We start from the raw sequence: 27,914 nt of genomic DNA, 5'->3' as shown, positions 1-27,914 counted from the left end.
GGCTTCGGGGCCTGTTTTCCTAACTGTCTGCCAACTGAAGACATGTCCACAAGAGCCTGCTATCACAATATTTTGTTTTCTAAACTTGGAACAGACACAATGCACCAGCAAAACAGAACTGCATTGTTCTGGAGGCCCTCAGCTGAACTACAATATATTTTTTTATAATCAGTTGGTTGATGAAGGAAATATGATTTACAAAATTTGAATTTGGTCTTTGGAGGTGAGTGAGCGATCTGTGTTTATAATAGTGATGTATTGTGGTTGAAATGTGATTTCCAGAAAGCTATAGCAGTGCTGTTATCTTGGCACAGTGATCTGTGTGGAGAGATGTTTGTAACCCGTCATTGCTCACTAGCAGCTCAACGTAGTCACAGTACTTCACACTCTGAGGACGACCAGTTGTCTAACGCTAATCTGAGGTTATTGAACTTTATATATTTTACTGTATATATTACAAAAGTAATCATGGGCCTCTTTGAAAATATTCAATACTTTATTATTATTCTTGTGGCAGTACATAAGTAGACATTTAATTATTATTTTTTCCATATAAACTGTATAACTTTGTATAGAATAGCAGAAACATGCTAGCCCTCATGAAGCATTGTTTTTATGAACGACAGTTAACAGACTTGATGATTTACATTAAACATTCCTTCTTGTTTGTAGTCCATGCTTCATAGTAAATATGTGGAACAAATGATTTCTATGATCATCTCTGTTACAGTTCAATGCAACTTAAGGTACGTTCCACCGTTATTAGGCCTCATCTCTCTCTTAACTGCTTTAAGGCTTGGTCTCTTAGCTTACAGTTGGCCTACTTGGGACTATTGTGAACACTATAGAAGTAGCCACAACACAATGTTTTTTGTTTGTTTGTTTGTTTTTTGTTGTTGTTGTTTTTAAAGCCATAATCAGGGATTTGTAAAAGCTGTTTGAAGTCACAGCATGTTTACAGTAGCACATGTCCCACATCTTTGAGAAAACACCTTACAGATGTTTCTTCATTCTTCTGTCTTGTCGGCGTGAACAAAAATAAGAATTCCTTTGACACAACAAGGAAAACAAATCACTGAGAGCATTTCTTGTAATTCTTGCTTTTCATGATTTGGGGGCTATGTGGGGACTGAAGCAACCAACCACTGTTGTTGATAATCCCTGATTGTGATTTTAACATCGGTTAGGTCAGCGTTGATTTATATTTATATATAAACAGTAAACTACAGCATAAATCAAGATCTGGTTTTACACCAAGCCTGGAACCATCTTCAGACACAAGTCCAGTAAATTGCTGTAAAGGCGTTAATGTACACAGGCCTATAGTATCTCTACATTTAGCAACACTGCTAAATTGTTCATAGACACTGATGTCAATGGATGGAGAAGCAGACTGTTAGGACTTGGACGTTAACGTCGTAAACGTAGCGACGTTTTTTCGTTCTTTTACGAAAACCACTGATGAGCCTTGTTTTATTTTGACTAAATGTTCAGTGTATCTCTATTATAGCTCTCTGCTGCATGGTACTTACTCAACAGCAATGACATTCTCATAAATCACTCTAAATAATATGATATGCTTAATTAGAGAATATCTGTGGGGTGCATAAACCAGTTATATTTTGATGGATTCTGTTCTCTGGATTATAAATAGTTGTTGAAGATGCCTTGAATTTACAAGACTCAAATGCACTATACCAAGACACTTACTGCCAAATTAACACGTGAAAAGGCAATAAATGTGTTGATGTGTCATTTAAATTCCATGTTACATTTGAACCAAGTATATTTAAAGCACTATTTCTTTCAGTGTCATTGATTACAGTCACATTAATATTGATCAGAACACAGATTGATTAATTATAGATTATTGGACAAGTGTAAAAAAATAAAAATAAAAAAACAATTAAGACAAAGACAGGTGCAGTTTAATTGAATCCCTTTGCATTCATGAGGCGGTGCTGCTTTGTGAATCAATAGCTTCACACATTCATCCCCAGTGGAAATCAAAGAGGCAGATACATTTGAAAGTATAGTGTTTGAGTGGGTATTGAAGTGTAGAAGGCTGGGACGGTGTAGTTGAAAGTCATTACTGGGATTGAAATGTAACTAAGAAGCCAATAATTGCAACAATTCAGTTTAGTAGCTAGACTTTGCTCACCTTTTCTTTTTTCTTTTTGGGGTGGGGCATGGTCAGGAGCTGGTGTGCCCTCTCTCTGATAAACATCTCCAGTCAATGTGGCAGGACACTGCTCAGGAACACAATGCCTTGAGCCAGGTTTTTTCTTATTAAAGTCCCCTGTGCCTCAGCATATCTGTTTGGAGCAGGGGAACAGTGGTGAATATGGGAGGAAAATGATCTGTGGAGAGGAAAACCTAATCCTCTTTGGTGTGAATCAACTTTCACACCCCACTTCCCTTTTGTCCTTTTATGTAAGCTTCCTAGACGCAATATTGATATCAGCCATTTTTCACCCAGCAGCCCTCCTGCTCTCTCCCCTGTGGCCAAGGTTAATTAGCAGTCATTAAAGAAGAACTGTTGTGTCTCTGGCACTAGTGGTGGGAGGGGTAGCTTGAGAAACCAAGGAGCAGATGAGTAGGAGATGAGCACTGAGTGAGAGGACGGTCTGTTTAGCCTGCCGCCATGGTGATGGAAATGAGGAGGTAATGGCCGCTGGTCTGGACGGGAGAATGTATAATTGCACCGAGATTCCTTCAGGTACCCTTCAGCGCACTTGATTAACACTGTCATAAATCTGAGCAGAGAGGAAACTGAATACTAATCGCCTCACCTAAGAGCTGGCTCCAAATCCTCCCACGCACACTAAGAAACTATTGTGGATTGATAGTGAATGGAGTCACTATTGTTGGACTAATAGTGAATGGAATCACGCCCACCCTGCTGTGTGACTGTGCAGCAACTTTGTCCGAAAGCTGGGGCTAGACTGTGTAGCGCTAATGTGACCACGATGATAAATGTGTCACTGTTACATATTTCCAGCCATTTTTCTAGGTTTTATTAACTACGACAGCCTAAGTCCTGTCCCGAATGGCAAACTTACAATCTGATATTCCACAAATGTGCATTCATGAGCACTGCGAGACTCTAGGGCGTCCAATTTATTAATTGCTTGTTTGCGGAGTCCTTTCCTGAGGACTATAACGACTATGTAAAATTCCTTATATTGCAGAGTAGGACCAATCAAAATGGGCAATTCTATCTATGGTTGTTTAACCAAGACGCCAGAGAGAAAGGATTGGATTTAAGGATTTTTTTAAATAACTGAGCTTGTCTCTGAGATGAATTATGATTTAAATCTAAACTCAGCTACTGTAGATTTTCAAATGTGCTCATGTAAGCACAAGTACAACCAGGCACTTGCAGAAACTAAACAACAAGAAAAAAAACGTGTCTGGCCAAAATGCATGCATCTGAACCAAGCATCTTTGTGCTCTTTTGCCCGATACATCTGCATGTTGTTGACAGTACCAACGTGGGCTACTACTGGGCTATAGTCCTGGTTTATTTTGTACTTAAAGACATACCTACGGAAGTCACTTTCGCTGTGGTGAAGTGAATCCTCTGAAGTATGAGGTCGTTTATTTGCTGAAATACAGTATTAAACCTTTTTAAATTTCACTGTTAGTTTACTTGTGACGGGGATGTTCCTATTTTAAGAACAGACTCATACTTCCAAGAATTCAGTGATATTTGAGTGCAGTGTGTATTACATATCCTTTAGTTTGTGTACAAAGTAAACAAAGGGCATATTGGTTATATCACTTTTGTTTTGAAACATTTTTGCTACAGTTCATTTTCTCACGTGGGCAGTGCACCATAAAATTATACATCAATTCTGCACCAAACAACTTAATACAGTGGAACCTCTACCTACGAACTTGATCCGTTCCGTGACCTGGTTCGTAATTAGAAAAGTTCGTTTCTCTAGTCAATTTTCCCCATTTAAAATAATGGAAAAGCAATTAATGCGTTCCAGCCCCCCACCCCGAAAGTCACCCTTTTTGCACTGATATATGTTTACAACACTCTCAAATTAGTAAAAAATACATGTAGCGTTACTAATAATAACGGGATGACGGGAGGTGGGGGGTGGGTGGAGAGTAGGTGGTGAATGTGGGGAGACGAAGCGTAGATACGGCTTAACTTAGCACGAATTTCGATGTCTGCTATTTACACTAATGCTAAATTGCTAAAGCTACAATTTGCTGATCTTAAAAGCTCACTCAAGTCTGGGCGCTGGGAGACTCGCCTATTGGGGTCAGTGGCCATTTCCAGCCGCCGGCTCAGCGGAGGCTCGGGGTCGTTTCTAGAGTCATGGTTCATTGGTGGAGGCAAAAAATATTCAAATGCCCGGTTCGTATTTTGGAAAGTTCGTTAGTATAGGCGTTCGTTAGTAGAGGTTCCACTGTATTATGAAATTTAACAAAAATGTGTAGTTTATGAATTAATGTGAATTTTGCCAGTGTCATGTAAAGCTTGTCCAATTGAGCAACATTTGCTGAAAAATAATAAATCTGTGAGTAGAGACATTATAAATGAGAATAACGGTCATAACAGGGAAATGCAAACACAGTAGCAAGAACAAGCTGAAAGATCATGTGTTTTGTGCATTATTGAGCCTAACGCTACAAACTATTCTTTAGATTTTTGTCAGATCAGTGTTACACGGATCTGTTTTAATGAAACTGTAATATGACCTTCAGTGTCTTGGACTCTTTCCAGTCAAATATATAGGAGCCTGCTCTTGTACGACTTAAAATTCGTAAAGTACAGACTCGCCTGTAAGGACTTTGGTAAAGGACACGAGTCACATATTGATACTGCATTGACACAGACCCAGTTATAGTCTAATATTCCTAATATTCAGCCTTTATAAATCCCCTTTAAAATCCTACTGATACAGTATTATGGTGGGTTATATTCTGAACATTAATTATATATGTGCGATGCCTGTGATAGGCGCAACTGATTGTTCCTCAAGTTTGACCTGCATTAAGCACATTTCTTTATTGCTGCCTGACAACTGAGGGCTTGTTCAGCTCACCCTGGAGGCTGACTGCTGAGGACAGTGGACCCATCAAGAGTGCGCTGTAACTGACAAGTCCATTGGTGACAGTCCGCTGTCAAGCTGCTCCATCCTCTCACTCAATTAAACTGTCAAAATATAAAAAATGGTTACAAAAGAACTTGTAAACGAGTGGAGAGGGAATTTAAGAGTGAAGGTTTTAAAGGAAGCTCAAAAGCTTAGGAAAAAACGCTCAGAAGAAAGGCACCTGATTCTCTATTGTAGCCACACATCACAGCAGAAGCATAATAGAGCCACTGGTAAAACATACTAATGACCATACTACGGTATGAAGACCAAAATAACTTATACTGTACAGTTATGTGCTCATCGGAGAGAGTGAGCTGTTGGTTTTACTCAGGACACACAAGTGATTATATATATATTTCCTATCACTGTATTAATATACGAATATACCATCAATATATTGTGGTTGGTTCAGTGGCGGTTGCTCTGGAAAGTGTGATTCATTCAAAATGGTTGTGGATTAAGTTCAGCATGAGTCACACTATTATTTATCCTGTGGATGTTTACTTGGATGCCCTGAGAGCAAGAAAGTGCTTATGGAGAGTCTTCTCACTGCACCAATAAACAATATCAAATTTACACTTATGACTGTTTTAGAGGTGGAAAATAACCACTGGAATAGGAATTGAATTAATGGGAAGGACAATAGTGGACTGGTAAAAATAGAAAACAACGAAAGATAGAAGATATGGAGTGGGAAGGGAGAGATATGAAAGATCTTAAGTTTATCACGTTCTTCAACACACGTCGTTTAATGATGCTGTTTCAGCACTGATAAAAAAGAAAAAAAGCTGAGAGAAAACTATCTTTCCCCGCCATTTATCTCACAACCCTGGTTTATTTAGCATCTGCCTCAAAGGGGATGACACATTTCGCCTTATCTGTGTGAGGCAAAGCTGGAGGCAATGGCATGCCCCTCAGGTGGTATGTCTTCACCGGCTTTCCGGCTCTCAGCACGCCGGGACCTCCTGCTGAGGCGGCAGCTCCGTACCATCTCTCAGTTTGGATCCAGACTCGAGGGAATAACCCTGCAACACAGTCTGGCACTTCCCACGTCTCGTGTCCACTTCACTCTTTAGATGTGCTCAAGTGGAAGGTTGTCTCTGTGTCCTTCACAGACAAGCACCAATGTCCATGGATCCATGTTAATTGATAAGATAATATATCAAAGTCTTTTCAAATGAGGATGGGCAGTTCACAATAATGGCATTGGATGGCTTTCTAGTACGTCTCAGAGCTCTGTGGGAGGAAACAAAAACAAAACTTGAAAGGAAAATAATTTTGTCAGAATTCAATTGGATTGAAAATAATGAATGAGCATAAAGTACTGTACTTAAGGAATTCACTCAGCTCAGTAACCGACTGCCTTTGGAGCAACATACAGGGGATGGACAATGAAACTGAAACACCTGTCCTTTTAGTGTGTGAGGTTTCATGGCTAAACTGGAGCAGCCTGGTGGACAATCTTCATTAACTGCACATTGCACCAGTAAGACCATGTGCATCCAATGGTTCAAACACTGTGTCCTGAAGGCGGTGCCGTGTATCAGGACGACAATGCACCAACACACACAGCAAGACTGGTGAAAGATTGGTTTGATGAACATGAACGTGAAGTTGAACATCTCCCATGGCCTGCACAGTCACCAGATCTAAATATTATTGAGCCACTTTGGGGTGTTTTGGAGGAGCGAGTCAGGAAACGTTTTCCTCCACCAGCATCACGTAGAGACCTGGCCACTATCCTGCAAGAGGAATGGCTTAAAGTCCCTCTGACCACTGTGCAGGACTTTCCCAAGTATGTGTCATTCCCAAAACGAACTGACGCTGTATTGGCTGCAAAAGGAGGCCCTACACCACACTAATAAATTATTGTGGTCTAAAACCAGGCGTTTCACTTTCATTGTCCAACCCCTGTATGTTTCCTTTGTGTAGTACAGTGTTACAGTGGTTCTCACAGCACAAACGTGTGTAAATATTGTTACTGGAAAGCCTTTATTATATTATTTATCTTCTGAGCAGGCCACTCTGATTTATTGTCATGTATTCATGACAATGATGAAAAATCCCCAGCTGAAACAGTAGAAGCCACCATCTTGAAGTCTAACATTTGTGTTTATTTTTGTCTATTTTTAATTCAGTGCTTCAAGCATCAAACAGGGACAGTGTATGGCTGTGTAGGATATGAACGACAGAAAATAATTGAGACACACATACCTGTTCTGAGGCTAAAGCCTGTTATTGCCTGTGGGGAAAGGCGCTGTTAGACCTTGCTGCGCAGGAGGCCCCCTGTGGGATGTTCAGGGGTACTGCACTCTGATGAATTCTTGGCTTTGTCCTTGTTGTTGTTGGGCTCATTGTCTTTGATGATGTCATACTGACGGCAGAAGAGAGCTATCACACCTGAAATAAAGAGAGAGCGAGAGTGAAGGAGGATTAGAGACAAGAGATAGACAGGAGAGGATAGAGAGACAGTGATAGATTGGCGACATCAAGAGAAGGAAGGAGATAATAGAAAAGCTTGTGATGGATCACTCTATGTTTGTGACCGAAAACATAACAAACCAATTATAAATGAACTTAGGAAGTGCAATGTGCAGGGCTTTTTTTTTCCTGGTTGTGCCACAACTGTCATTTTTGAGATTTATTTTTCTAGTCTTTCCACAAGCTTGATGGGGATGACAGATATTGGAAGACCCCTGAGGTCCAATTAGATCAAAAGAAATGCCCACTCATCTCGCTTTGCCCCTCACACACACACACAGTAAGTGAGAGGCTTTTCCCACTAGACTTCAGCAACTTTGTACATTGTTCAGCAGGGAATCATTCTAATAACCCTTATCTGCAGCTTGAAAATATATCATTTACTGGAACAGAGAGTGGGGGGAAGGGGGGAGGGAGGTGTATCTAATCAATCTAAGAACACTGATCAACAAAACAAAGCCTTTTTTGATATTGTTTGTTCACTAATTAATTACTGAGGGCCTGTAATGCAGCTTAGTTGATGTGAAGAGTTCTGTTTACAGAGAAATGTGGTGGTGGGGGGTGGAGGGGAGAAGAGACTGAATAAAGGGTTTTGCACAAGGATATATCTCACAGTTGTTCATGAAGCCTCTAATGATTTAGAAAAATAGCAACAAAGTAGCAGTGTCTTACCTGCCCACATAATCAGGACCACCACTATAATGATGAGCTCTCCAGCCCTCAGTTGGGCTGCCTGGCCAACCTCCTTCATTGTCACCTCATCTGAGAGAAGAGATCCACAAAGAACCTTAAAACCATGAGTCAGTGAAAAAGCAAAAATGTATAAAATGTTCCTCAGTCACTCAACCAAGACATGATATGCATTTCATTACATTAATGTGTCTGTAATTTAGGATGCAACAACTAAGCAACAAAATTGATCAAAATTGACAGTCAACCGGAGGAAACCCACGCACACACAGGGAGAACACACCACACTGCTTATAGACAGTCACCTAGAGGAAACCCACGCAGACACAGGGAGAACACACCACATTCCTCACAGACAGTCACCCTGAGGAAACCCACGCAGACACAGGGAGAACACACCACACTCCTCACAGACAGTCACCCGGAGGAAACCCACGCGGACACAGGGAGAACACACCACACTCCTCACAGACAGTCACTCGGAGTGGGACTCGAACCCACAACCTCCAGGTCCCTGGAGCTGTGTGACTGCGACACTGACTGCTGCACCACCGTGCCGCCCTAGTTTACATAGTGACATAGTAATATTGATAAATATTCTGTGCATTTTGTCACTCTGGGCATATGCAGTTGTTCTGATGCTGTTGAGAAGTAGTAAGCAGTCTGTAAGCAGTAGCAGTTTCACAGTAAACCAAGGAACAAGGTTTGAAAGACGCACATTAAAAATTCCATATCAGTGGTTCCAAAATTTTATGCTGTGACCCCCTTTTTTACACCCCCCGCCCCCCAAATGTGACACATGAACACACCTTTTACTTCCATGCTCCACTGGAATTTATTTATACATTCATACAAAACTGCAACTACTTATGTAAAAAAACAAAAATAAAGTCAGTCATATTTGCTCCTAATTGCTTCCCTGCACTAAAAATAAATAAAACAGTTTCCTGGGAGAAAATGCCTAAAACCTGCACATTTGCTCTACAAAAATGACACATTTAATCCCCCCATCTCTTCAGTGACTGATAAGAGCCTGCTTTAGGATATGCCTCGTCATATTTCCCTTTTTTTTCCCTTTGGAAGTTGTGGCTTGAGAAAAGTTATCATCTGCTGCATGTTTAGCTCTCACAAACTTGTCCATCGTTTGTTTCGCAGTGCTCAGACATGCGTAGCTCATTTGCCTTGACACCCCCCACACCTCACCCCCACTTAATGAACCACTGCTGTATAGCATCCTGCTAATTCTATTTGTGTTGTTCAATTTGTGTTTTCAGCGATTTGTAACAATACTGTGATATAATTATAACCATCTCCATTTCGAACAATGTAATACTGATGTTACATTTTTCACACTGTTTCATGTGTTTTCAGGAGTTATGAAAAGACTGAGGTTGCTATATGGACATCCTCCCTGTAAATATTCATGTCTATTCATTTGAAATATAGGATTGTTCATATTCTTTTTGCATAAATCCACCTGCACACCACGCACGGGGCACCTGAGTGGTGCTAACAGTCTGTCTGTCTGTCTAACTGTCTGTGCTTCTAACAGTTCTCCCTCAACTGAGGACTAACACTAGGCACTAAAATGGCCACTACTAGCAGAGTGTACAGAAAATTATATAATCTGTGAGTTTCTGTGTCTGTTTTAATCACAAAAATTATATTTATAGTTATAAAACAATTTATAGTTATAAAACAACTGAGTGCTGGTCTCTCTTCTCTCCCAACTGAACTCTATGAGGAGTCTATTTGAAAAGGACTGATTCATCATCACGGGCGGCACGGTGACACAGCAGGTAGTGTCGCAGTCCCACAGCTCCAGGGACCTGGAGGTTGTGGGCTTGATTCTCGCTCCGGGTGACTGACTGTGAGGAGATTGGTGTGTTCTCCCTGTGTCTGCGTGGGTTTCCTCCGGGTGACTGTCTGTGAGGAATGTGGTGTGTTCTCCCTGTGTCTGCGTGGGTTTCCTCCGGGTGACTGTCTGAGGAATGTGGTGTGTTCTCCCTGTGTCTGTGTGGGAGTTTCCTCCCACAGTGGATCCATATGTGGATTGGCGACTCAAAAGTGTCCGTAGTTGTGAGTGTGTGAGTGAATGTGTGTGTGTGTGTTGCCCTGTGAAGGACTGCCGCCCCCTCCAGGGTGTGTTCCCGCCTTTCGCCCAATGATTCCAGGTAGGCTCTGGACCCACCACGACCCTGAATTGGATAAGCACTTACAGATAATGAATGAATGAATGATTCATCATTAGGATGTTCTCTGTCCTGTTATATATTCCAGACACCTCAACACCATGTGAGCACTTCTTCTCTACAGGAATCAGTAACTTCCAAAAGTGTCAGCCAGCCTAGCCTTAGACCAGAACATGCTACATGGCAAAATATTTGTGCTGTAATGAAAATTCCTGTAAAAAATGTAGTCCTGTGGAAGACCTTGGTGAGGGTAGATGTTTAAAAAGTGTTTTCTTATTATACTGATAAAAAAATCAACTAATTAAACACTTATAAAATATTAGTTACAGCCTACGTATAAGAAATACGACCGTTAATGAAGTAATTGTTAAATATAATCAATATCAGTTGATTTACATGAACTTGACTCGAGGCTGTAGCTCTGAGTAGCTGCTACTCTGCATGGTCGCTTGATGAGGAACACGACTAGGAAAGGGCTCCCAAGCCTTGATCAGCTTCCGTGATTTAGAGGTTTCACTTTGGGGCAGGCTTCTCTGATTCCTTCTGTAAAAGAGATGTCGCACATCGCCAGGAGAAGAGACCGGACCCTAATTCTTGGCAGGAGATCTAAACTGCCTGGTGGTAATTAAGATAATTTGTGAGTTTCCTATTTGTGTTCACTGATTAGCCTCAGACAAGCTCTGGAGGATAGGCAGTCTGCAGCGGCCTGCCGGATTGAAGGAGCAGCAGTGTCTCGTAACGAATGAAAGAAGTTCCACTTGTCTCTTTTCTGCTCCCCGTCCCTTGGACGAAAACATCAATACCCTTCAGGTAAAACTGAACTGTTATTGGTTATTTCAGGCTTCTGAGCAGTGAAAGTCTGGACATTTTTCAGCTCACCATCAATGTCAATACATGTCATGAGTCCAGTAAAAAAATAAAACACCACGAAGCCACCCTGAAGCGCTCACAAAGGCGGCGTATGGTGAGAAAGATTAACTGTCTGTGTTCATTAGCGCACCCTCGAGCCGTGTGAAATGAAGTGAAGCGTAATACTGCTTGGTTGATTAATTGGAGAGTACTGTAATGCTAATGGCTGATTAGGAAACAGTGTTTTTAGTAAATACTCCTGTTATCCGCCTGTCACAGTTGACATGCAGGATCAGCTTAAAGTGACCCAGCCATAAAGTCTCTCCATATCCCGTGTATGCTGACGCTGAAATAAAGACGAGCGTTGTAATACATTTAGCTTCCATCCATGAGAGACCAGTAAATTCTACTCAAGACTGAAGAGTTTTCTTTTCCCACCGAATGCTAATTTTGTACGTGAGAAGACACATCTACAGGGAATTTCTTCTTCCAGCCACATTTATGCACAATTTCTCAGTATTTGCAGAGTTTAACATTTAAATTTTAAAATGTATTTCTTAAATCGTTCAATCACAAAAGTAAATAAACATTAATTATACCTTAACATTTGCATTAGTGTATTCACTGCAAAAGATCTATAATAATAATGTAACTAGCATTTAAAGCATGTCTGTTGACCAGGTGCGCCCTAATGTTTGCACATAATGTATCCCTATTAGCCCTTTAAAACTGACGGCAATTGACGTGAACAGCCAAGACTGTCAATTATTTTGAAATGAGCAATCACTGTGTCACTACGTCTATAACGCAGCGTCTATAACTGTGCCAGCGGACACAGGTCTATAATAGGCGACATTTAGAGGAGTGCTTGTCAGTTTGCTTTACCTGGCTTTAGGATGTTCTTCCGAAGCCTTGAACCGCTTTTCTGAGACTCTGTGACTCACAGTAAATGGTTTATTTTTTATTTATATATTTTTTGAACCTAACATACAGTCACTCTCCATGTCTCAGATATAAATGCAGGAGTCAGTGGCGATGTGGCAGCTACAGGCAACTTTCCCCAGACATACAGATTTAAAAAGAGACCTCCAGCAGAGCTACACTTCATTTTTTTTAACGCCACCACAGCAGTTTCTCCATCACTCTCCAAGTCACCTCAGTCACTGCACAGTTGGAATAAAGCCTGACCCATTGCTGCATGGCCAAAATTTCAAGCTAAATGTCAGCAGCGGTTACCCCGGTTATTCAGTGCTGGGAACCCGTGCAGATAATATAATGGCTTCCCTGCTAAAGCAAATCTCCACAGCTGAAGTTTGTCCGAATAAGTGGGTCACTAAAAGGATTATAAAACATAAAATGACCATAGTGTGGGTTATTTCAGATAAGAGAGGCTGCCCTGCAATAAAGAATTAAATGAGAAAATGCACAAATGCAAGCAATTTTATCTGAATTACAGTGTATTTTTAGAGTGCTTGTATAACCGCCTCCCCGCTGTGTTTATCCCCTCTTGCAGTTATGATTCAATGGAAATGATTTGGCTGGAAAACATCTTTCAGCCCTCTTTTCATAAGCTGACCATAACCTTTGCTTTAATGCATTTGGTCAATGTTATATGGGCACTAATATACAGGGCTGACATTTTAAGAGGTTTTATTTTGTCTAAATATCAGATACTGAGTCATTTCCTCTAGACTTACCGGGGCTTTTGGATGCAAGTTTCTCCGATTCTTTTGGGGTGCGGAAAAGGATAGGGTCACTGGGGGGGCTGGTGGCACTCGAGCTGATGGACTGCACATGAACTATGTACTCTGTATCTGCCTCCAGATCCCATAATGCACAGGAGCGAGTGGTGGTGTTCACCTCCTGAATGAAACGCACCATGCGCACGTCCTTCTGCTAAAATAGATCAAATACACAGAGAACACCATGAGGAAACCAAACACAGATGTCACCAACTATTACAATTCATATAGCAATACAGTGGAACCTCTACTAACGAACGCCTATACTAACGAACTTTCCAAGATACGAACCGAGCATTTGAATATTTTTTGCCTCCACCAACGAACCATGACTCTAGAAACGAACCCGAGCCGGCGGCTGGAAATGGCCACTGACCCTAATAGGCGAGTCTCCCAGCGCCCAGACTTGAGTGAGCTTTTAAGATTAGCACATTGTAGCTTTAGCAATTTAGCATTAGCGTAAATAGCAGACATCGAAATTCGTGCTAAGTTAAACCGTATCTACGCTTCGTCTCCCCACATTCACCTCCTACTCTCCGTTATTCCACCCACCCCCCACCTCCCGTCATACAGCCAGTGCCTGTGTTACTCCTCCAGCCAGTCGTCACGTCTTCAAGGTAGCGATGTGTAACCACTTTAAACTTACTTATTTCTTTTTTATTACTGTTACCACTGTATTTCTCTTTTCTTTTTAGTAACGCTACATGTATTTTTTACTAATTTGAGAGTGTTGTAAACATATATCAGTGCAAAAAGGGTGAGTATCGGGGTGGGGTCTGGAACGCATTAATTGCTTTTCCATTATTTTCAATGGGGAAAATTGACTCGAGAAACGAACTTTTCCACTTACGAACCGGGTCACGGAACGGATCAAGTTCATAAGTAGAGGTTCCACTGTATATACTTCTTTCACCTCTGCAGTTTTCTCAGAATTTAGAAGCAATGATGAAGTTTGCTCTTTAGAATATCTTCTGCAATAAAATGTGATTTGCCTGTGACCATTCTTTAATTGCTGTAAAGCATCTCTATAACAGAATAATTATTGCTCATGATTACAGTTTATTACTCAACCTTAGCCTGCAGTTAAGTAATTACAGTCAGCTTTGGCTCTGTATCCCAGGACACAGGAAGTGAAATTAAACAATTACTAGAAAATGAAAAGGCTTTTATCACATACAAGTTTAACTGGTTTGTCACCAGTAATTCACTGCATATTTGATTCATATAAAAGAGAGCTAACGAAAGTCTAGAGTTGATTATACATTAGATGTGGTATTTTATCAGAGGTGGTAGCGTAGCCATAAATTGTACTCAAGTAAGAGTGTTGTTACTTTAGAATAAATCTAACTCAAGTAAAACTAAAAAGTAGCCACTCAATTAATTACTTGAGTAAGAGTAAAAATTACTATGTGGGAAAAAAACTACTCACGTCCTGAGTAACCTCTTTGTTTAATAATCAGGACGTCAAATAATAAACTGGAATGTCTCTTAAACAACTAAAACAATAATAAACGAAATCTTTACAACATAAATTAAATTCAGCCACAATAACTTAATAACAAAACAATGGCCTCAATAGGTAGAGGTCACGAAGAATAAGAACAAGAAGAAAAAGGCAGTCTCTACATGAAAACCATAAACTCTCTGTGTGTGTAGTTCTGTGTATTTTCATGTTCACTAACAAAACAATGGGCTCAATAGGCAGAGATTACGTTGTTTTTGCCATTGTACTGTTCTTCTGTGCCGTTTTCCTCCTGTGTTTGCTGCGGGGATTGTGTGTGACGGCTTGGATCTGTTTGGCCAAACTGACTCAAATGTGACAGTCTCTTTTGGAAGTCTTGGTAAAACAAAACAAAACAAAGAGGTCGTGCATTGGATGGATAGATAAAAATAAGTAGCAAGTAGCGAGCAGTATGTTGCTCCATGTAACGGAGTAAAAGTACCGCTTCTTCTTCACAAATTCAAGTGAAAATAAAACGTATGCTGCATTAAAACTACTCATATAAGTACAAGTTATCCAAAAAGGTACTCAAGTAAATGTAACGGAGTAAATGTAGTGAGTTACTACCCACCTCTGTATTTAATCTGCTGTAAATCTGTAAGAACACCAAATATAAACAATGGCAGGACATCATAAGGCTGAATAAAACACCCATAGCAAAGACGTTAGGTGTTTCAGAATGGCCTGGTATGAGGTTAAGAACCAATAACATTTAGTAATAGTAAACAAGCTGGAAGATGATAATAGCCTTCAGTACTGACTGACCAGAGAATCAGTCATAAAGAGAAAAACACATCAGCATGACCTCATGGGCTTAGGATTCAGCACAAGATGAAAAACTCCCCAAGCTCCAGGCCCAACAAAAAGGCCAGATATAGTTCATTAGCTTTACAAGCCTTAGTTCAAAGACAAAGCCTTATGGGGAGATGAGATGAAGATTAGCTTGGACCAAAGAGGTGGAATGAGGTAAATATACAGAGAATGACTGCACCTAGGCCTAAGCAAACCACTTTATCTGTGAAACCATGTTGAATGAGAGCATACATAGCCGCCAGCAGAGTCGCACCACTTGTCTTTATTGATGATGTGAAAATAGGATAAGTTCTGACATGAAAAGAATCTACTGTTCTGATCCATGCAAATGTATTAAAGCTCACTGGATTACACTGGATTACAAGAAACATTTATGCAACAGTAGATCTTCTGACTGTGTCCCCAATCATCTGTTAATGTCTGTGCGTCATAGAATTTAAAGAGTCATCAACTGAAAAGGAATCAAAACCAAGTCATAAGCATGACATTAATGTTAATTTAGATTATTCATTTGTCAAATTGGATTCCCATAATGGAGAAACATCTGTAACAGTAATGTGAAACAGGTTCATCCGGTATTGCTGCAAATACTCTGAAATTAAAACTGCCACCCTGAAGTGAAATGTCATCAATGTTTGGAATCTAAATATCAACATTTACCCAGTTCCAAATCACTTCTTAAAGAAGCCCAATTATCATTCAAGTTAAAACCATGAATTATATTTGATTTCCTTGAAAAGAGGTGTGGAAATGTTCAGTTGTTCATTTTTTAATCAAAGTTTTTTCAGTGTCTTTCAGACAAAAGAGAGAAAGACAGAGAAAGAGAGAGAATAAAGACAAAGACAAACAAAAGGGCGTAGATTCACAGTGGTGACATATTAGTCCATATTTTGTCCATCTTTATATATGAACAAAAGGTTGTCAAGTAGAAGAAACTTTGTTCTAATTACCTTACATCTTTATGACTTGTTTTTTTTCATCTGGCCACTAATACAGACTGATATGGAGATTGGCAGGGATTAAATGGCTTGTGTGTGATAATCGCACTGATAAAAGTATTTAGTGGCTTGTTAAATATGAAACAAACATCTTGTTTTTGTCTTACAGTGTAGCACTGTAAACCTAATCACATAGCCATTAAATCTACTCAAATACACCCATCTTTTTCTTTACTGTACCTTGTGTAATAAGTTTACTGTAATATGTCAGTACCTGCTGTGTGACGGCAAAGCCAATGACTAGGTCCCCCTCCAGGATGTCCCATGTGACCACAGCCGAGTTGCCCTCCAAGGTCTTGACGGTCACATTGAGAGGTGCAGACAAACTGTCTGAAGATGAAAGTCATGAAAGAAGAAAGGTGTTAAAAGGGCATTCTGTCACGTCTCATGTCAACAGTTCTGGACCACAGTGAATGGAGTGTATCACAAAATATTTCAGTCTCATGTGTTGGAGATGATCGACTAAAAAAAACACAGATTTTTACACAAAAGAAAAAGCTTCTCCTACCATTTCAAACACATAACAACCTGTTTGACGTTTCAGTTCTCGGAAAACCCTGATGCTCAACTTGTTCTGATTGTGCTCCTAATCAATACTGCCATTACTTTTTGTGGCGGGTGAAGTGGGAGCTCTCCAGCCTCTGTGTCTTTAACGGTTTTAAAAATAAATAAATAAAAGCTTGACATTGCCCATTGCTTTTTGCCACTGTGTTTTGCCTTCGTGAATTAAATGAGAAGCATTCAGAAAAAGGGCGTCAGATGTTGACTGTGTTGTCGTTCGTTGGAATAGCAAAGCAGCCATGCATAAATCACCACAGTTAATACCTAGTCATCCCTAATGTTCCCTGACAGCAGAGGAGGATAATATAAGCCTTACATCGCCTATCAAAATATCACAAACCCACAGATAATAAATATGGAAATATTCCGAAATAACAAAAATATTCATAAAAGTACGTGAAAAACAGCAGGACATCCTGTAGGAGGTGTTATGTCCGTCGATAGTAAAGATGTCAGACATCCTACACAAATTCTGTATTTGGTGCCTGGTAAAAAACTAATATTAGAATCTTACAATATCTGCAGGCATCTGACAAACGTTTAGTGTTAATTTATTGGACTCAGGAACAGAATATTTAGGCAAATATGGACTGCTGCTTTAAAACATCTACGTTGTATGAATTCACAACCCCAGACAAACAATTTGTCATGCAATTACAGAAAGATGCATCTCTGTATTCTCTAAATTATGATGTATCTGTGTTGATGTAAGCATATATATGAAAAACTGCAAATATCAACAGCTGTTACTGTGTTATTGTCTGTTTAACTCAATATTTAAGGTGTCATATTGGGGCCTGTTCTGTAAGCTACTGTTCCCTTGTGTTTGCAGGTGTTCTATATACGTATGTTCCACAAGCCCAAAATAGCAGACATCAGTCCAGCACTAAAGGGGGTGATCCACGGTGCAGGACGGGTTTGTACATGGCCTCAAGTACAAACTTTCTAAAACAGGGAAAGAAAAGCTTAACCGCCCGTAGAACAATAAATATGGATTCAAGACTTTCTCAGTGGCAGGGGGCTAATTCTATTTGGCCCGACATATCACAGGGTTTAATTCAATTTTGAAATTAATTAAAGCATAAATATATATCCTGCATCACTCTTTGTAATAGACAACTACCTTCACAGTTTTCTGAATGTGAACAGTGTAGAATTGCCACAAACGTCCATCACTAAAATCTGAAGAAACACCAGTAGCTGTCCATTATTTTATGGTACAACTGGCTTTTAATGGGTAAATCAGAGGACACTCTCATGCCCTTCTTAAATATATGAACAATTAAACCCTTCAACATAAAAGTAATGAGTAGTGATATTTAGAGCTGCAACAACTAATCAACAAAATCAATAAAAATCTATTTTAAATTTGGCAAGAAAATTCATTATTGACTATTTGGTCTACTGTTCATTCCACGGTAACATAGATACATTTTCCCATTCCCATATATAATTGACTAATAAAATGATTATAAACTAATCATTATTTGCAGCCCTAGTGATAATACTTAAATCAATAAGCAATACGTAACCAAATAACAGCTTATAAGAGATGCAGTTAATAGTTTGTAATAATTACAATGACAACGCCAACACTTCACATAGAAGGGATTATACCTTGGCAACGTTGCCAGACTAAGGCATGTCTGCTGTAGAACACCAGGTTTGTGTTTACAATTCTTGAATACAACGCTGTTGATTTCCCATGTATTAGTCTGTTACTCTATCTCAAATAGAATGATGTCCCAGTGCTTTCAATTAGTTTAAACTTGATCCCACTGCCTGGTAATAGCTTGTCTCGCCAGACTTGCATGAGTGATCTATATTCCCAATGAATCACAGATTGTGCCTCAGCAAAGTGTATTGGTCTGTCCCCAGAGACAAATGTGTTTTGAATCTATTGATTAACTCTTAGGCTATGCACTCAACCCAAAACTCTGCGACCCTACTGCATATTCTATCCCTCTTTTCCAGTAAATACAGTTAACTGGAGTAACATGTAGCGCAAAAGCCTACTATATTTTTCCAACTGGTGTTATCTTTATGCTGATTCTTAACATTATACTTCCCTCGTAATAACCTTAAGTCCATACTGTGGAGGCAGGGAATATGCCAGAAAACCTCTGCCACTTGAGAATGTTTTGAACTGCTTTACTCTATAATTTATTGCTGTGGTCATGTGGTGCCATCACCAGCCTATTTCTGAAGGTTGCATTAATACACGGCATGCTCACTTTATATGAAAGGCCACACACAGAGTCATATTAAATCTCTGTAAGGTTTTTAATCACATTCACAGTCTCCTGTGCAGTTTAGTCTGCTGTAAGTTTATCAGAGGCAGCATGAGTGTGAGCTGTGTTAAAAAAAAAAAGCAGGACACAGGCGTGGCAAGCTCACCTCCTCACCACCTGCGCCTGCTGAAGTGATTTACTCCACCAGGGCTGACGATGCTGGCAAAGATTGGCTGCCTCCTCAGCCCTTGACCATGCCAGGCCTCATAAATACAGCAGGCTCCCAAGATTTAGCTTTGCTTTTGGCAGTTTAACGGGAAGATTTACAAATTTCAGACCAAAACATGACCCACAAGCACGTATCTGGAGCTTTTGATTCACAAACTCTACTGGGTGGAGTTCACGCCAGGTATTCAGTCTTATCAAATTAGACTGATAGACGCAAGCACAAATGAACTGCAACAGCCATTTCCTAAGTGTGATCTCCCATTGTAAATGTGTCAACATCTGATTGCGAACAGCTTTTTGGAATGCTTTTGGACAATCAGTCTAAATGAATTTGTTAACAGGGTGAAGAGGAAGCAGAGACCCATCTGAAGAATAAGTACGCAGCTGTAACTGTAGCTATCTTCAGTCACGGCTCTCTGTGATTAACTTACATAACACTGCTTTTTTGTAGTGTAGAAACTCTCTAATCGACCCTATTCTCATCTCATCTCATCTCATCTCATCTTTCGTTCTGATTAGCTGGTAGATGTAGAACTAACTGGGATTATATTTCAATGTTTATATAGCTTAGAAATCATATTAAAATCTAATTATTAAATGCTATCAAGTAAACGTCTTGTTCCATTACATGATGCAGTTAACTCAGGACTAGGGTCAATATTTCAGACCACATTTTCCAAGAGCTCGTTGGTTGACCAATGGTGACCATGATGGGGACACATCACTGCAATAACCAGGCATTTTTTAGGAGCACAAATATAAATGAAGATTAGTTTAAATATGAAGTGATGCCCACAATACCTCTATTTTGCCTGTTAAATTGGGTTAATATAAAACACTATTGTTTTGGATATTTTCCTTTTTTTCCTTGCACTGAGGCATATTATTTTAAAATGAATAAATACGTTTTCAATGCATTGGCATCATAAAATGATTCATTCTGATTGTGTGCTGTTCTTTCGATAAGTGCAGATACTTTAGAACTATCCGGCCCCCTAGTCTGAATATCTCCAATCACAGAGCTGGACCCGTATTTATGTGAGATTGAAAAGGTGAGATGAAATGCAAAAAACAAACTCAAAGGGTAGAGACATAAAAGTACTGATTAAATATGTCAAATTGAGAATGGAAACGGTCGTTCTGAAACAGGGCTGTTTATACTGGGTAACAAAGGTGCTGTGTGGTATTTTGACCAAAGCATGTCACTGTAGTTTCATTGAGACTCCAGGGACCTGTGTTAACTTGTGGTAAAGAGGTATATGTTCCCTTTAATATATATGTCACTGCAATATCTTTGAGCCCTACTATGAGCAAGACCTAACACAGTCTCTACAGATCATCTGAACTACGTCATATAATGACCCTAATTTAGTGGATAAATTGATGCCTTAGGGTACATTCACACAGCAGGTTAAAGTGGCCTAAATCCGATCTGTTGTGTCATTTGTGTGGCTGTGTGAACAGCAAAAGTCACATTGAATCTGACTTTTAAAAATAAGAGTTGGACCACTTTCATATATGGTATTGAAATCAGATCTATTGCAGTGGAAATCTGAACAGCCAGATTTTACCTCACTGCATGGCTGTTGAGAAAGAGCAGTGGATTCAGGTCCAAAGCATTTTCTATTTGTAATATATATTGGGAAATGAAAAAACATGTAAAATTTCTTTATCCAGATTCCTGCCACTCATTTAACAAACACAAAAATGACTTCATTAATTTTACATTATTGTTCATATTGGTATGAAGGCTGCTTAAATGTGGATCAGGGAAATATTACTCATTGTCACAACTCATTGTCCATGTGTCCTCTTTGGAGATGCCGCATTTGTGAGAAACCCAGCAACATCAGTTCATATTTTAATATTCTGTAAATCCTTAAATTATACCCTAGTTTTCACACTCACTGGAAATAAAGACAAGGGTTGGGTTGTGATACAACGCTGCAGTAAAACACCTGTCCTTTTCCATTCCATTAAAAAACAAAAGTGTTTGGAAAGAACAGAAGGACATTTCCTTTTGGTCAGAGCTTGTAGCATTGTCCTGTTCAGACTGATGTCAGATATAGGTCACATTATATAGACAGTGTGAATAGCAGAACGAAAGAAATTCGATTTGATCACGGAATCAGATTTGGGCCACTTTTATCTGCTTTGAGAACCTAGCCTTAGCCATCTAACACCAAGAGTCCAAGACAGCGCAACTGGCCTTACTCTCTGGGTGAGTGGGATGTTCCCTGTCCCCCATTACACAAACTCACTGCCAGCCAGTATGGGCATCTGTTGGCTGACATGACAGATCTGGTCAGTTGACGTTTTCTTGAAGCGTTAAACTACTCAGTAACTGTGTGTTAGCAGCAGTTTATAAACATGACAGCAGTTGGCTTTCCAGCTGTCAAAGGAAGCATGTGCAAGCCTTCAACATCCCAGGTCACTGGGATCATTTTGGGAGGCCAAACTAGCTATAGGATGGAACTGGAGATGAACAAAAATAAAGAAATCACTTTTAGATCATAGGGTAAGTACACCCATTAAGACCTTTCAAATTTACCTTATGATGAGAGTTTAATGTTTTTGTGTATTAAGATGTGATACATTTAGGTTTTTTCCCCTTTATGTTGATAAATGAGTTTTATGAGGTGGCGCACAAAGCTAATCTGAATGTTAACATATTAGCTTCATTTAGAAATAAACTGCTAAATAATTAAGCTGGTCTAGTAGGTACACTAAAGGTTTCCTGATTCATTTTACCTTAGTCTACAGGTTGTTCTGGACAGCTGAATATTTTCTTTTTAATCTGCTTGATTTTAAGGTGTGTTTAAATGCTACCATGCTAAAACAATCAGACGAGTCTAATTTTGAGTGAGAACAACTTAATATTTCTGAATATGGGAAAAATAAGATTTAATAGAATGCTTAGCCCGCATTATATTTAGGCTTCCTGTATTATTTTGTAAATATACATTTTATTCAAGAAAAAACATATTCTCTTTTTCACCATTAGTCACCCTTTTAAACCCACCTCTGTGTTTCAGCGAGCAGTTTCTCTAAATATGAACTTGAATTCATATTTTTCATAATTTGACTCATTTACAACATAATTCCATAGAAACATTACAAACTACACCTTGTTGAGGAAAGTTAGCAGCAAAAAAAAAACTGTACCAAAATATCCCTTGTTTATGGGATGTTCGACATTAATTATCTGATTAAGTTTCAGTGTTCAGCTTATGATGTTGAAATTCATTGGTACAGGTTCCAAATTGAAAAGCAATCACTGCAATAGGACAATGTGAAATGCAATCCACACAAGTCATTGCTCTTCCAAACTCTCATGAAGAATACATGACAAAATTAAAAGTAAAACAGCTATTACATTGTTTTCATGTTGTTTGACCTCTTTACTGAAAAACTGTACATGAGGATTTGCATTTTAAAAATTCCATGCCGAATTAGTGTCAGAATTTAATACAATCCCCTCCACAGACAGTGGAAAATGTGCCATACAGAAAAACAAATATTTATTACTTTGATTTAATGTCGCTCTGGCTCTTACCAGAAAAAAAATAATGTGTTAATTCTCATTTAAAGAATAAAATGCTTTAAATATGTTAGTTTTTCTTTATGGCATATTTTCCGCACGTCTATGTTTAAAACTAAGCTCAAGCGTATCACATTACAATGAGACGTTTATTTTTGAAGTGCCTCACGATGTAAAGCAATGCAGTTGTGCACTGATTACATTTTGAGGTGACTGTATTCAACTCTGACACTAATTCAGCATGCAATTTTTAAGATACAAATCCTCAGTTTTTCTGTAAAAAGGTCAAACAACATGAAAACAATGTAATAACTGTTTTGCCTTTAATTTTGGCACATATTCATCATGTTAGATGTGTGTGGATTACATTTCACATTGTCCTATTGCAGTGATTGCTTTTCAATCTGGCACTAATTTCTCTCCATAGAGGAGCGCTAACAAGCATTAATAATTAATAGAGGGAGAAGTTTTTTTTTTCTCTGTTACATGTGGCTGTTTATATTATTCAGAAACAATTAATATTTTTATTTGGTCAATTTGGTGAGCTACTTGGAACACACATAGGCCATGGTGCCATGGTACCAATTAAGCCCATGGCAGACTTTTAACATATTTCATATGATATCTTATATTCTCTAATGTTCATGAACTAATGCAAACATATTCAAATGAGAGATTAATCTTGCATTTTCCCAACAGATGTCTATTATAAATTAGTTTAATATATATGAAATGTATATTTCTACCTACACTAATGCAATCATTTAAGCACATCAGTCATTGCCTTGAGGTCAGTGAAGGGAGCTTGAGGCCGGAGGGGTACCGGTTCAATTCCAGGGATCGACAAGGAATTAATACACGGCGAGACACCTAACCCCAAAACTACTCCCTGGGCGTGGTTGGCAGCCTCCTACTCCGGTTGTGTGTGTTCACTGAAGAATTGCTCACTAGTGTGTGTTTGTATGTTCACTACCACGGAAGAGGCAAATGCATAGAAGCAATCTCCCCAAGGGGATCAATGAAGGTGTTTCTTCTTCTTCTAAAACAACCTTAGCCCTTTTCCACCAACGAGAAACCAGCACGGTTCCAGTTCGTGAACTAAATTTGGAACCGTTTGGTACGTTTCCACCAACATAAACTGGTTCGTGAACCAGAAAAGTTCATTCCCAGCTGGAACCAAAAAGAAGTTGAACCGTGACGTCGTCCGTGGACGTGTTGAGGTTCAGTAACTCAAGAAAGAGCTCAGAGGCTCAAATACAATGATATCACGCAGTGAAACTGGACAGGGTAATTTACGATTCATATAAATAAATAAATCACAGGAAATAAAACAGGAACACACTACATTTGAGTGTGTTTCTGCTACTGTTAGTGTGATACCATGTGCGTTGATCAGACCCATGGCTCTTGGCTACGTTTCTCCGGTGTTCAAAAGTATTTAGAATTACAGTTTATCTGTGGCTCTGGTGCTGTATTCAGACACAGCGACATCCCCTGCTGATGACGTATTGCTGGTTCCCCTCTAAACTTCTACAGTTTCACTAGAAAGAAACAAGGTTCCAAGAATCAGGAATGGAACCAGTCCAAGAACCAGAGATCATTTGGTGGAAAAGCGCTACCTGTAAGTTCACATACAGTGGACACGTCTTTTATCCAGCCATCTCTTATAGAGTAGTAAAAAAATATCATTACCCTCAAATTGGGCTGCAATGAAACTGATGTAGCTTCATGGTGACAGATTCTTTGGGCACTTTTTCAACGTTATGGATTTTCATGACAATTCTGACATCAATTATTCTTATACACTGAAGAGGTCCAAAATAAATTAAAAAAAAAGAACAGGCCTGAATATAAAAGGTAGTTATGGATCTTTTCCATGGTATTAATCTAAGTATGTGGTTTCTCCATTATATCTCAGCTCCTAAGAAAAGCCATCATATAAACGTCAGCAAAGTCAGAGAAAAACCAAATCATCAACCCAAAAGACGTAATGAGTGAAACGCAAAAATCTTTAAATAAACATCTTAATAAATGTTTTACAGTAAAAAGAGCATATTATTAAATTCCATATAATGTTGAAAGTAGAATAAAACAGAATATAAAGTAAGCTCTCACAGAAAAATAATCCTTGTAGTAAATCAAACCTCTCAGGGAAGAGCTTAAAATTCCTTCACAGACAAGACCATCGACCTCTTTATAATATTTCATGTCAAGTGTTTGCCTGACCATTGTGACACGTTTCTGCAAACGTTACCGTAACGACCACAGCACAAACGCAATACTGAGGCTTCCTTAAATTACGTGAAAAGCTTATATCAAAACAGTGCTTAAGGAGGTCTGTAATGTTCTTGATATATTTTTTTTACTCATTTGAGCCAGCAGAACTCCAAACTGAATACAAGCCTCAGGCTGAGAGGATTAGCCAGCCCTCTGAGCTCCAAACTCCAACCTCTGAGCCAAAGAGCAGCTCGGTCTCTTCAGGTCGGACAGGCTGACTCCACCAGTGCCGTTCTTAAGTTTAATGACCGAATACGGGCACTATGTTCTTAGTTACAGTTCCACTTGCCTTCCTCTTTAAATGAGCACTGGTTATTTGTCTGGGAAATGTATGTAGAATGGAAAAATTAAAACATTTAATAATAACTTGTTCTCTATTGCATTTTTTTATGATATTTGTAAAACTGTCTGATATTTTGTTGCAATTCCGAGTGTAATTCACACATTCAGGAGCTACACAAATCTTCCCCAAATAGTATCCGCTCCATACAATATGCATGATGTCTTCCCATAACTTTCATGAAACTACGGTGGCTGTCAGATGAAACAGCTGTTTAGTAAGTGAGAGACAAGACCCAGTAGTGTCACGCTTCTGTCTTTCATCACACACAATGAGCAGATAAAGTGTCACACGAACCCACCAGAGCTATTCAGCATTCTAGCACCTTTGCTGCATGTTGGCAGCACCTGCTGCCTTTGTTGTGGAAGTGTAGTAAAACCGGCTTGTCTGTAAACTGGAATATTCCCTCAATTAGGAGGGAATGTGCTGCCTGTTTGTTCTCTCACCGTACACCAGCGCTGCTCTCTGCTGCATCGCCTGATTAGAGAGATGATATGGGCAGAGGCTTTGTTGATGGAGCCTCTCCTGTTCACATGAAAGGGAAAACTAGACGTTGCTCTCTTTGTGTGATAGGCTATACTGCCTCACAGACATGGTTCACTAGGTTACTTGGAAATGGTATTGTATAACAGCTTATTCGTTGTCTATTTTAAATTGCATGCTCTTAAGCCTATTTTCTAGTTTAAAGATAAAGGCTGGCTTCGTCTCAGCGCCAGTAAACGATTCTTTTTTTTGTTTTTTTTGAGTCTACGCTTAAATCCGTGTGTCATGTTCACCTCCATTTTCCTGCTCTTTTGTTTACATTTTCTCATGTTGAGTGAGGGCAATTTACACGAAAATCCAGCCTATCTGTGGCTTGTTTATTTCTCTATTTATATATATTCATGCTATTACCGCTTTGTATATTAAACATTTAATCCCATTAGGCCGCCTGGATTCTGCACTCCTTCAACCCTGCTCATTTGTTCCTCATTTGCTCGCAAACGCATAAGGGATGCACACATGCACACGGCGAGCGCAGAGAGGATCTCCTTGAATGTGTGAGGATAATGGAGCGTGGGTTGTTGGGATGAGACCTGCTGAGTTTGTCTGCAATGAACATTACAGGTTAACAGAGCCACACACCCACTATTGCTGCTGATCAAAACAGTACAAGAACATAATCGGCTTTGCAGTATTCACACGACCTGGGTGTTTCTTTCCTGGCAGAGGTCCCCTGGTTCTTAATAAAAGATCTTAAGGCATAGATTACTCTTACCTTTGTTCTGTAGGATGGACTTATCGTGTGTTTCATTATCTTTTGAAAAATCAAAAGTGCATCAAACGCACATGAGTGACCTATAATACGCAATCACATAAAAAGAAAAGCCCGTGACTCTGTGACTGTGTTGAATTGGGAATGAATTCACTGCTGACTGTTGACGAAATGTGCTGAAACATTGATATGTGCTACATGCTGTTTTAGGGAAAGCTGGAATGGAGATGGTGCATGCAGCAGTTCACCTCAGGCTGTGGGGTTATAAACCTGCACGTTTATACCATTAATACAACTACATTCAAGCCAAAGGTGAAGATTTGTGCACTGAAAACCAATTCAGATATTACACAAAACTTTAATATTAATAAGTCTGTTTTTGCATGGTTCGCAATGACAATATCAAAAGAAGATGAGGTGAATGGGTGCAAACACAAACACTAACAAACAAGCCAACACACACACAACTGCAAAATTGGGGAAAACAGCTTGAGGCCCAAGTAGTTATATGCCCCCCCCCCCCCCCCCCCTCTCCGTTCTTATACAGTCCTACATACAGAATGGCTGTCTATAGGCTACTGTTGCTCAACGGATGTATATAGAATGAGGAACAGGTTGTCCAGTTCCCCTGCCCTTAGCAGCCTTAGTGAACATGTCCCACCGTGTGTGTGTGTGTGTGTGTGTCAGCCAGATGTTGCTCATTCAGCTCGAGGCGCCCAAAAAAATATACCCGCCAAACATGTACCTCAGACGTGTCGTAGAGGCTCCTAGAGCTGCTCGCCGCGTTAAACTTACCGGCATCCACCGAGGACACGGTGAGACAGCCCAGAAACAGCAGCGTAACGGCGAAGCTTTTTCCTTTTTCTCCCATCCTTCAGAAGAGTCTTTACATTCTCGGACGACGTTGAATCCCATTTACTCTCAATGGGGCCGTTGGTCGGCTATAGCCACTGCAAGGACCGCATTTGTTTCGCATTTGCTGCGGCTTCTCGTCGCCTCTGTCGCGTTTTTCGACTCATGAGCGAAAGACGAAGAGCAAAACTCCCTCACACACTCATACACACACTCACACGAACAGGCGCCATCAGAGCCCTATGA

At 39.7% G+C, this 27,914-nt stretch overlaps 1 protein-coding gene across 4 annotated transcripts; it reads right to left on the bottom strand.

The window, feature by feature from the left end:
- Positions 1-100: 100 nt before the first annotated feature.
- On the bottom strand, positions 101-27,911 carry fndc5b (fibronectin type III domain containing 5b). 4 transcript variants are annotated; one of them, XR_010803751.1, is made up of 7 exons: positions 27,612-27,911; positions 16,598-16,713; positions 13,027-13,225; positions 8,271-8,360; positions 7,332-7,517; positions 2,162-6,353; positions 101-1,048 (listed from the first exon to the last, which is right to left on the bottom strand). XR_010803751.1 is itself a non-coding variant. In XM_066675816.1 (6 exons), the coding sequence occupies exons 1-5, from the start codon at positions 27,685-27,687 to the stop codon at positions 7,378-7,380; spliced, it is 621 nt and encodes a 206-aa protein (XP_066531913.1). In that variant the 5' UTR covers positions 27,688-27,911; the 3' UTR covers positions 101-6,353; positions 7,332-7,377. The 4 variants fall into 4 exon arrangements, 2 of the variants coding, with proteins under 2 accessions (XP_066531913.1, XP_066531915.1); XR_010803750.1 differs by having other exon boundaries at positions 101-2,315; positions 5,067-6,353; XM_066675816.1 differs by having other exon boundaries at positions 101-6,353.
- Between the last annotated feature and the right edge of the window lie 3 nt (positions 27,912-27,914).

The sequence above is a fragment of the Hoplias malabaricus genome, chromosome 6 (assembly GCF_029633855.1).
Source record: "Hoplias malabaricus isolate fHopMal1 chromosome 6, fHopMal1.hap1, whole genome shotgun sequence".
Taxonomy (NCBI): domain Eukaryota; kingdom Metazoa; phylum Chordata; class Actinopteri; order Characiformes; family Erythrinidae; genus Hoplias; species Hoplias malabaricus.
Note: the sequence above shows the minus strand (reverse complement) of the source record. Positions and strands in the feature narration are given on the sequence as shown.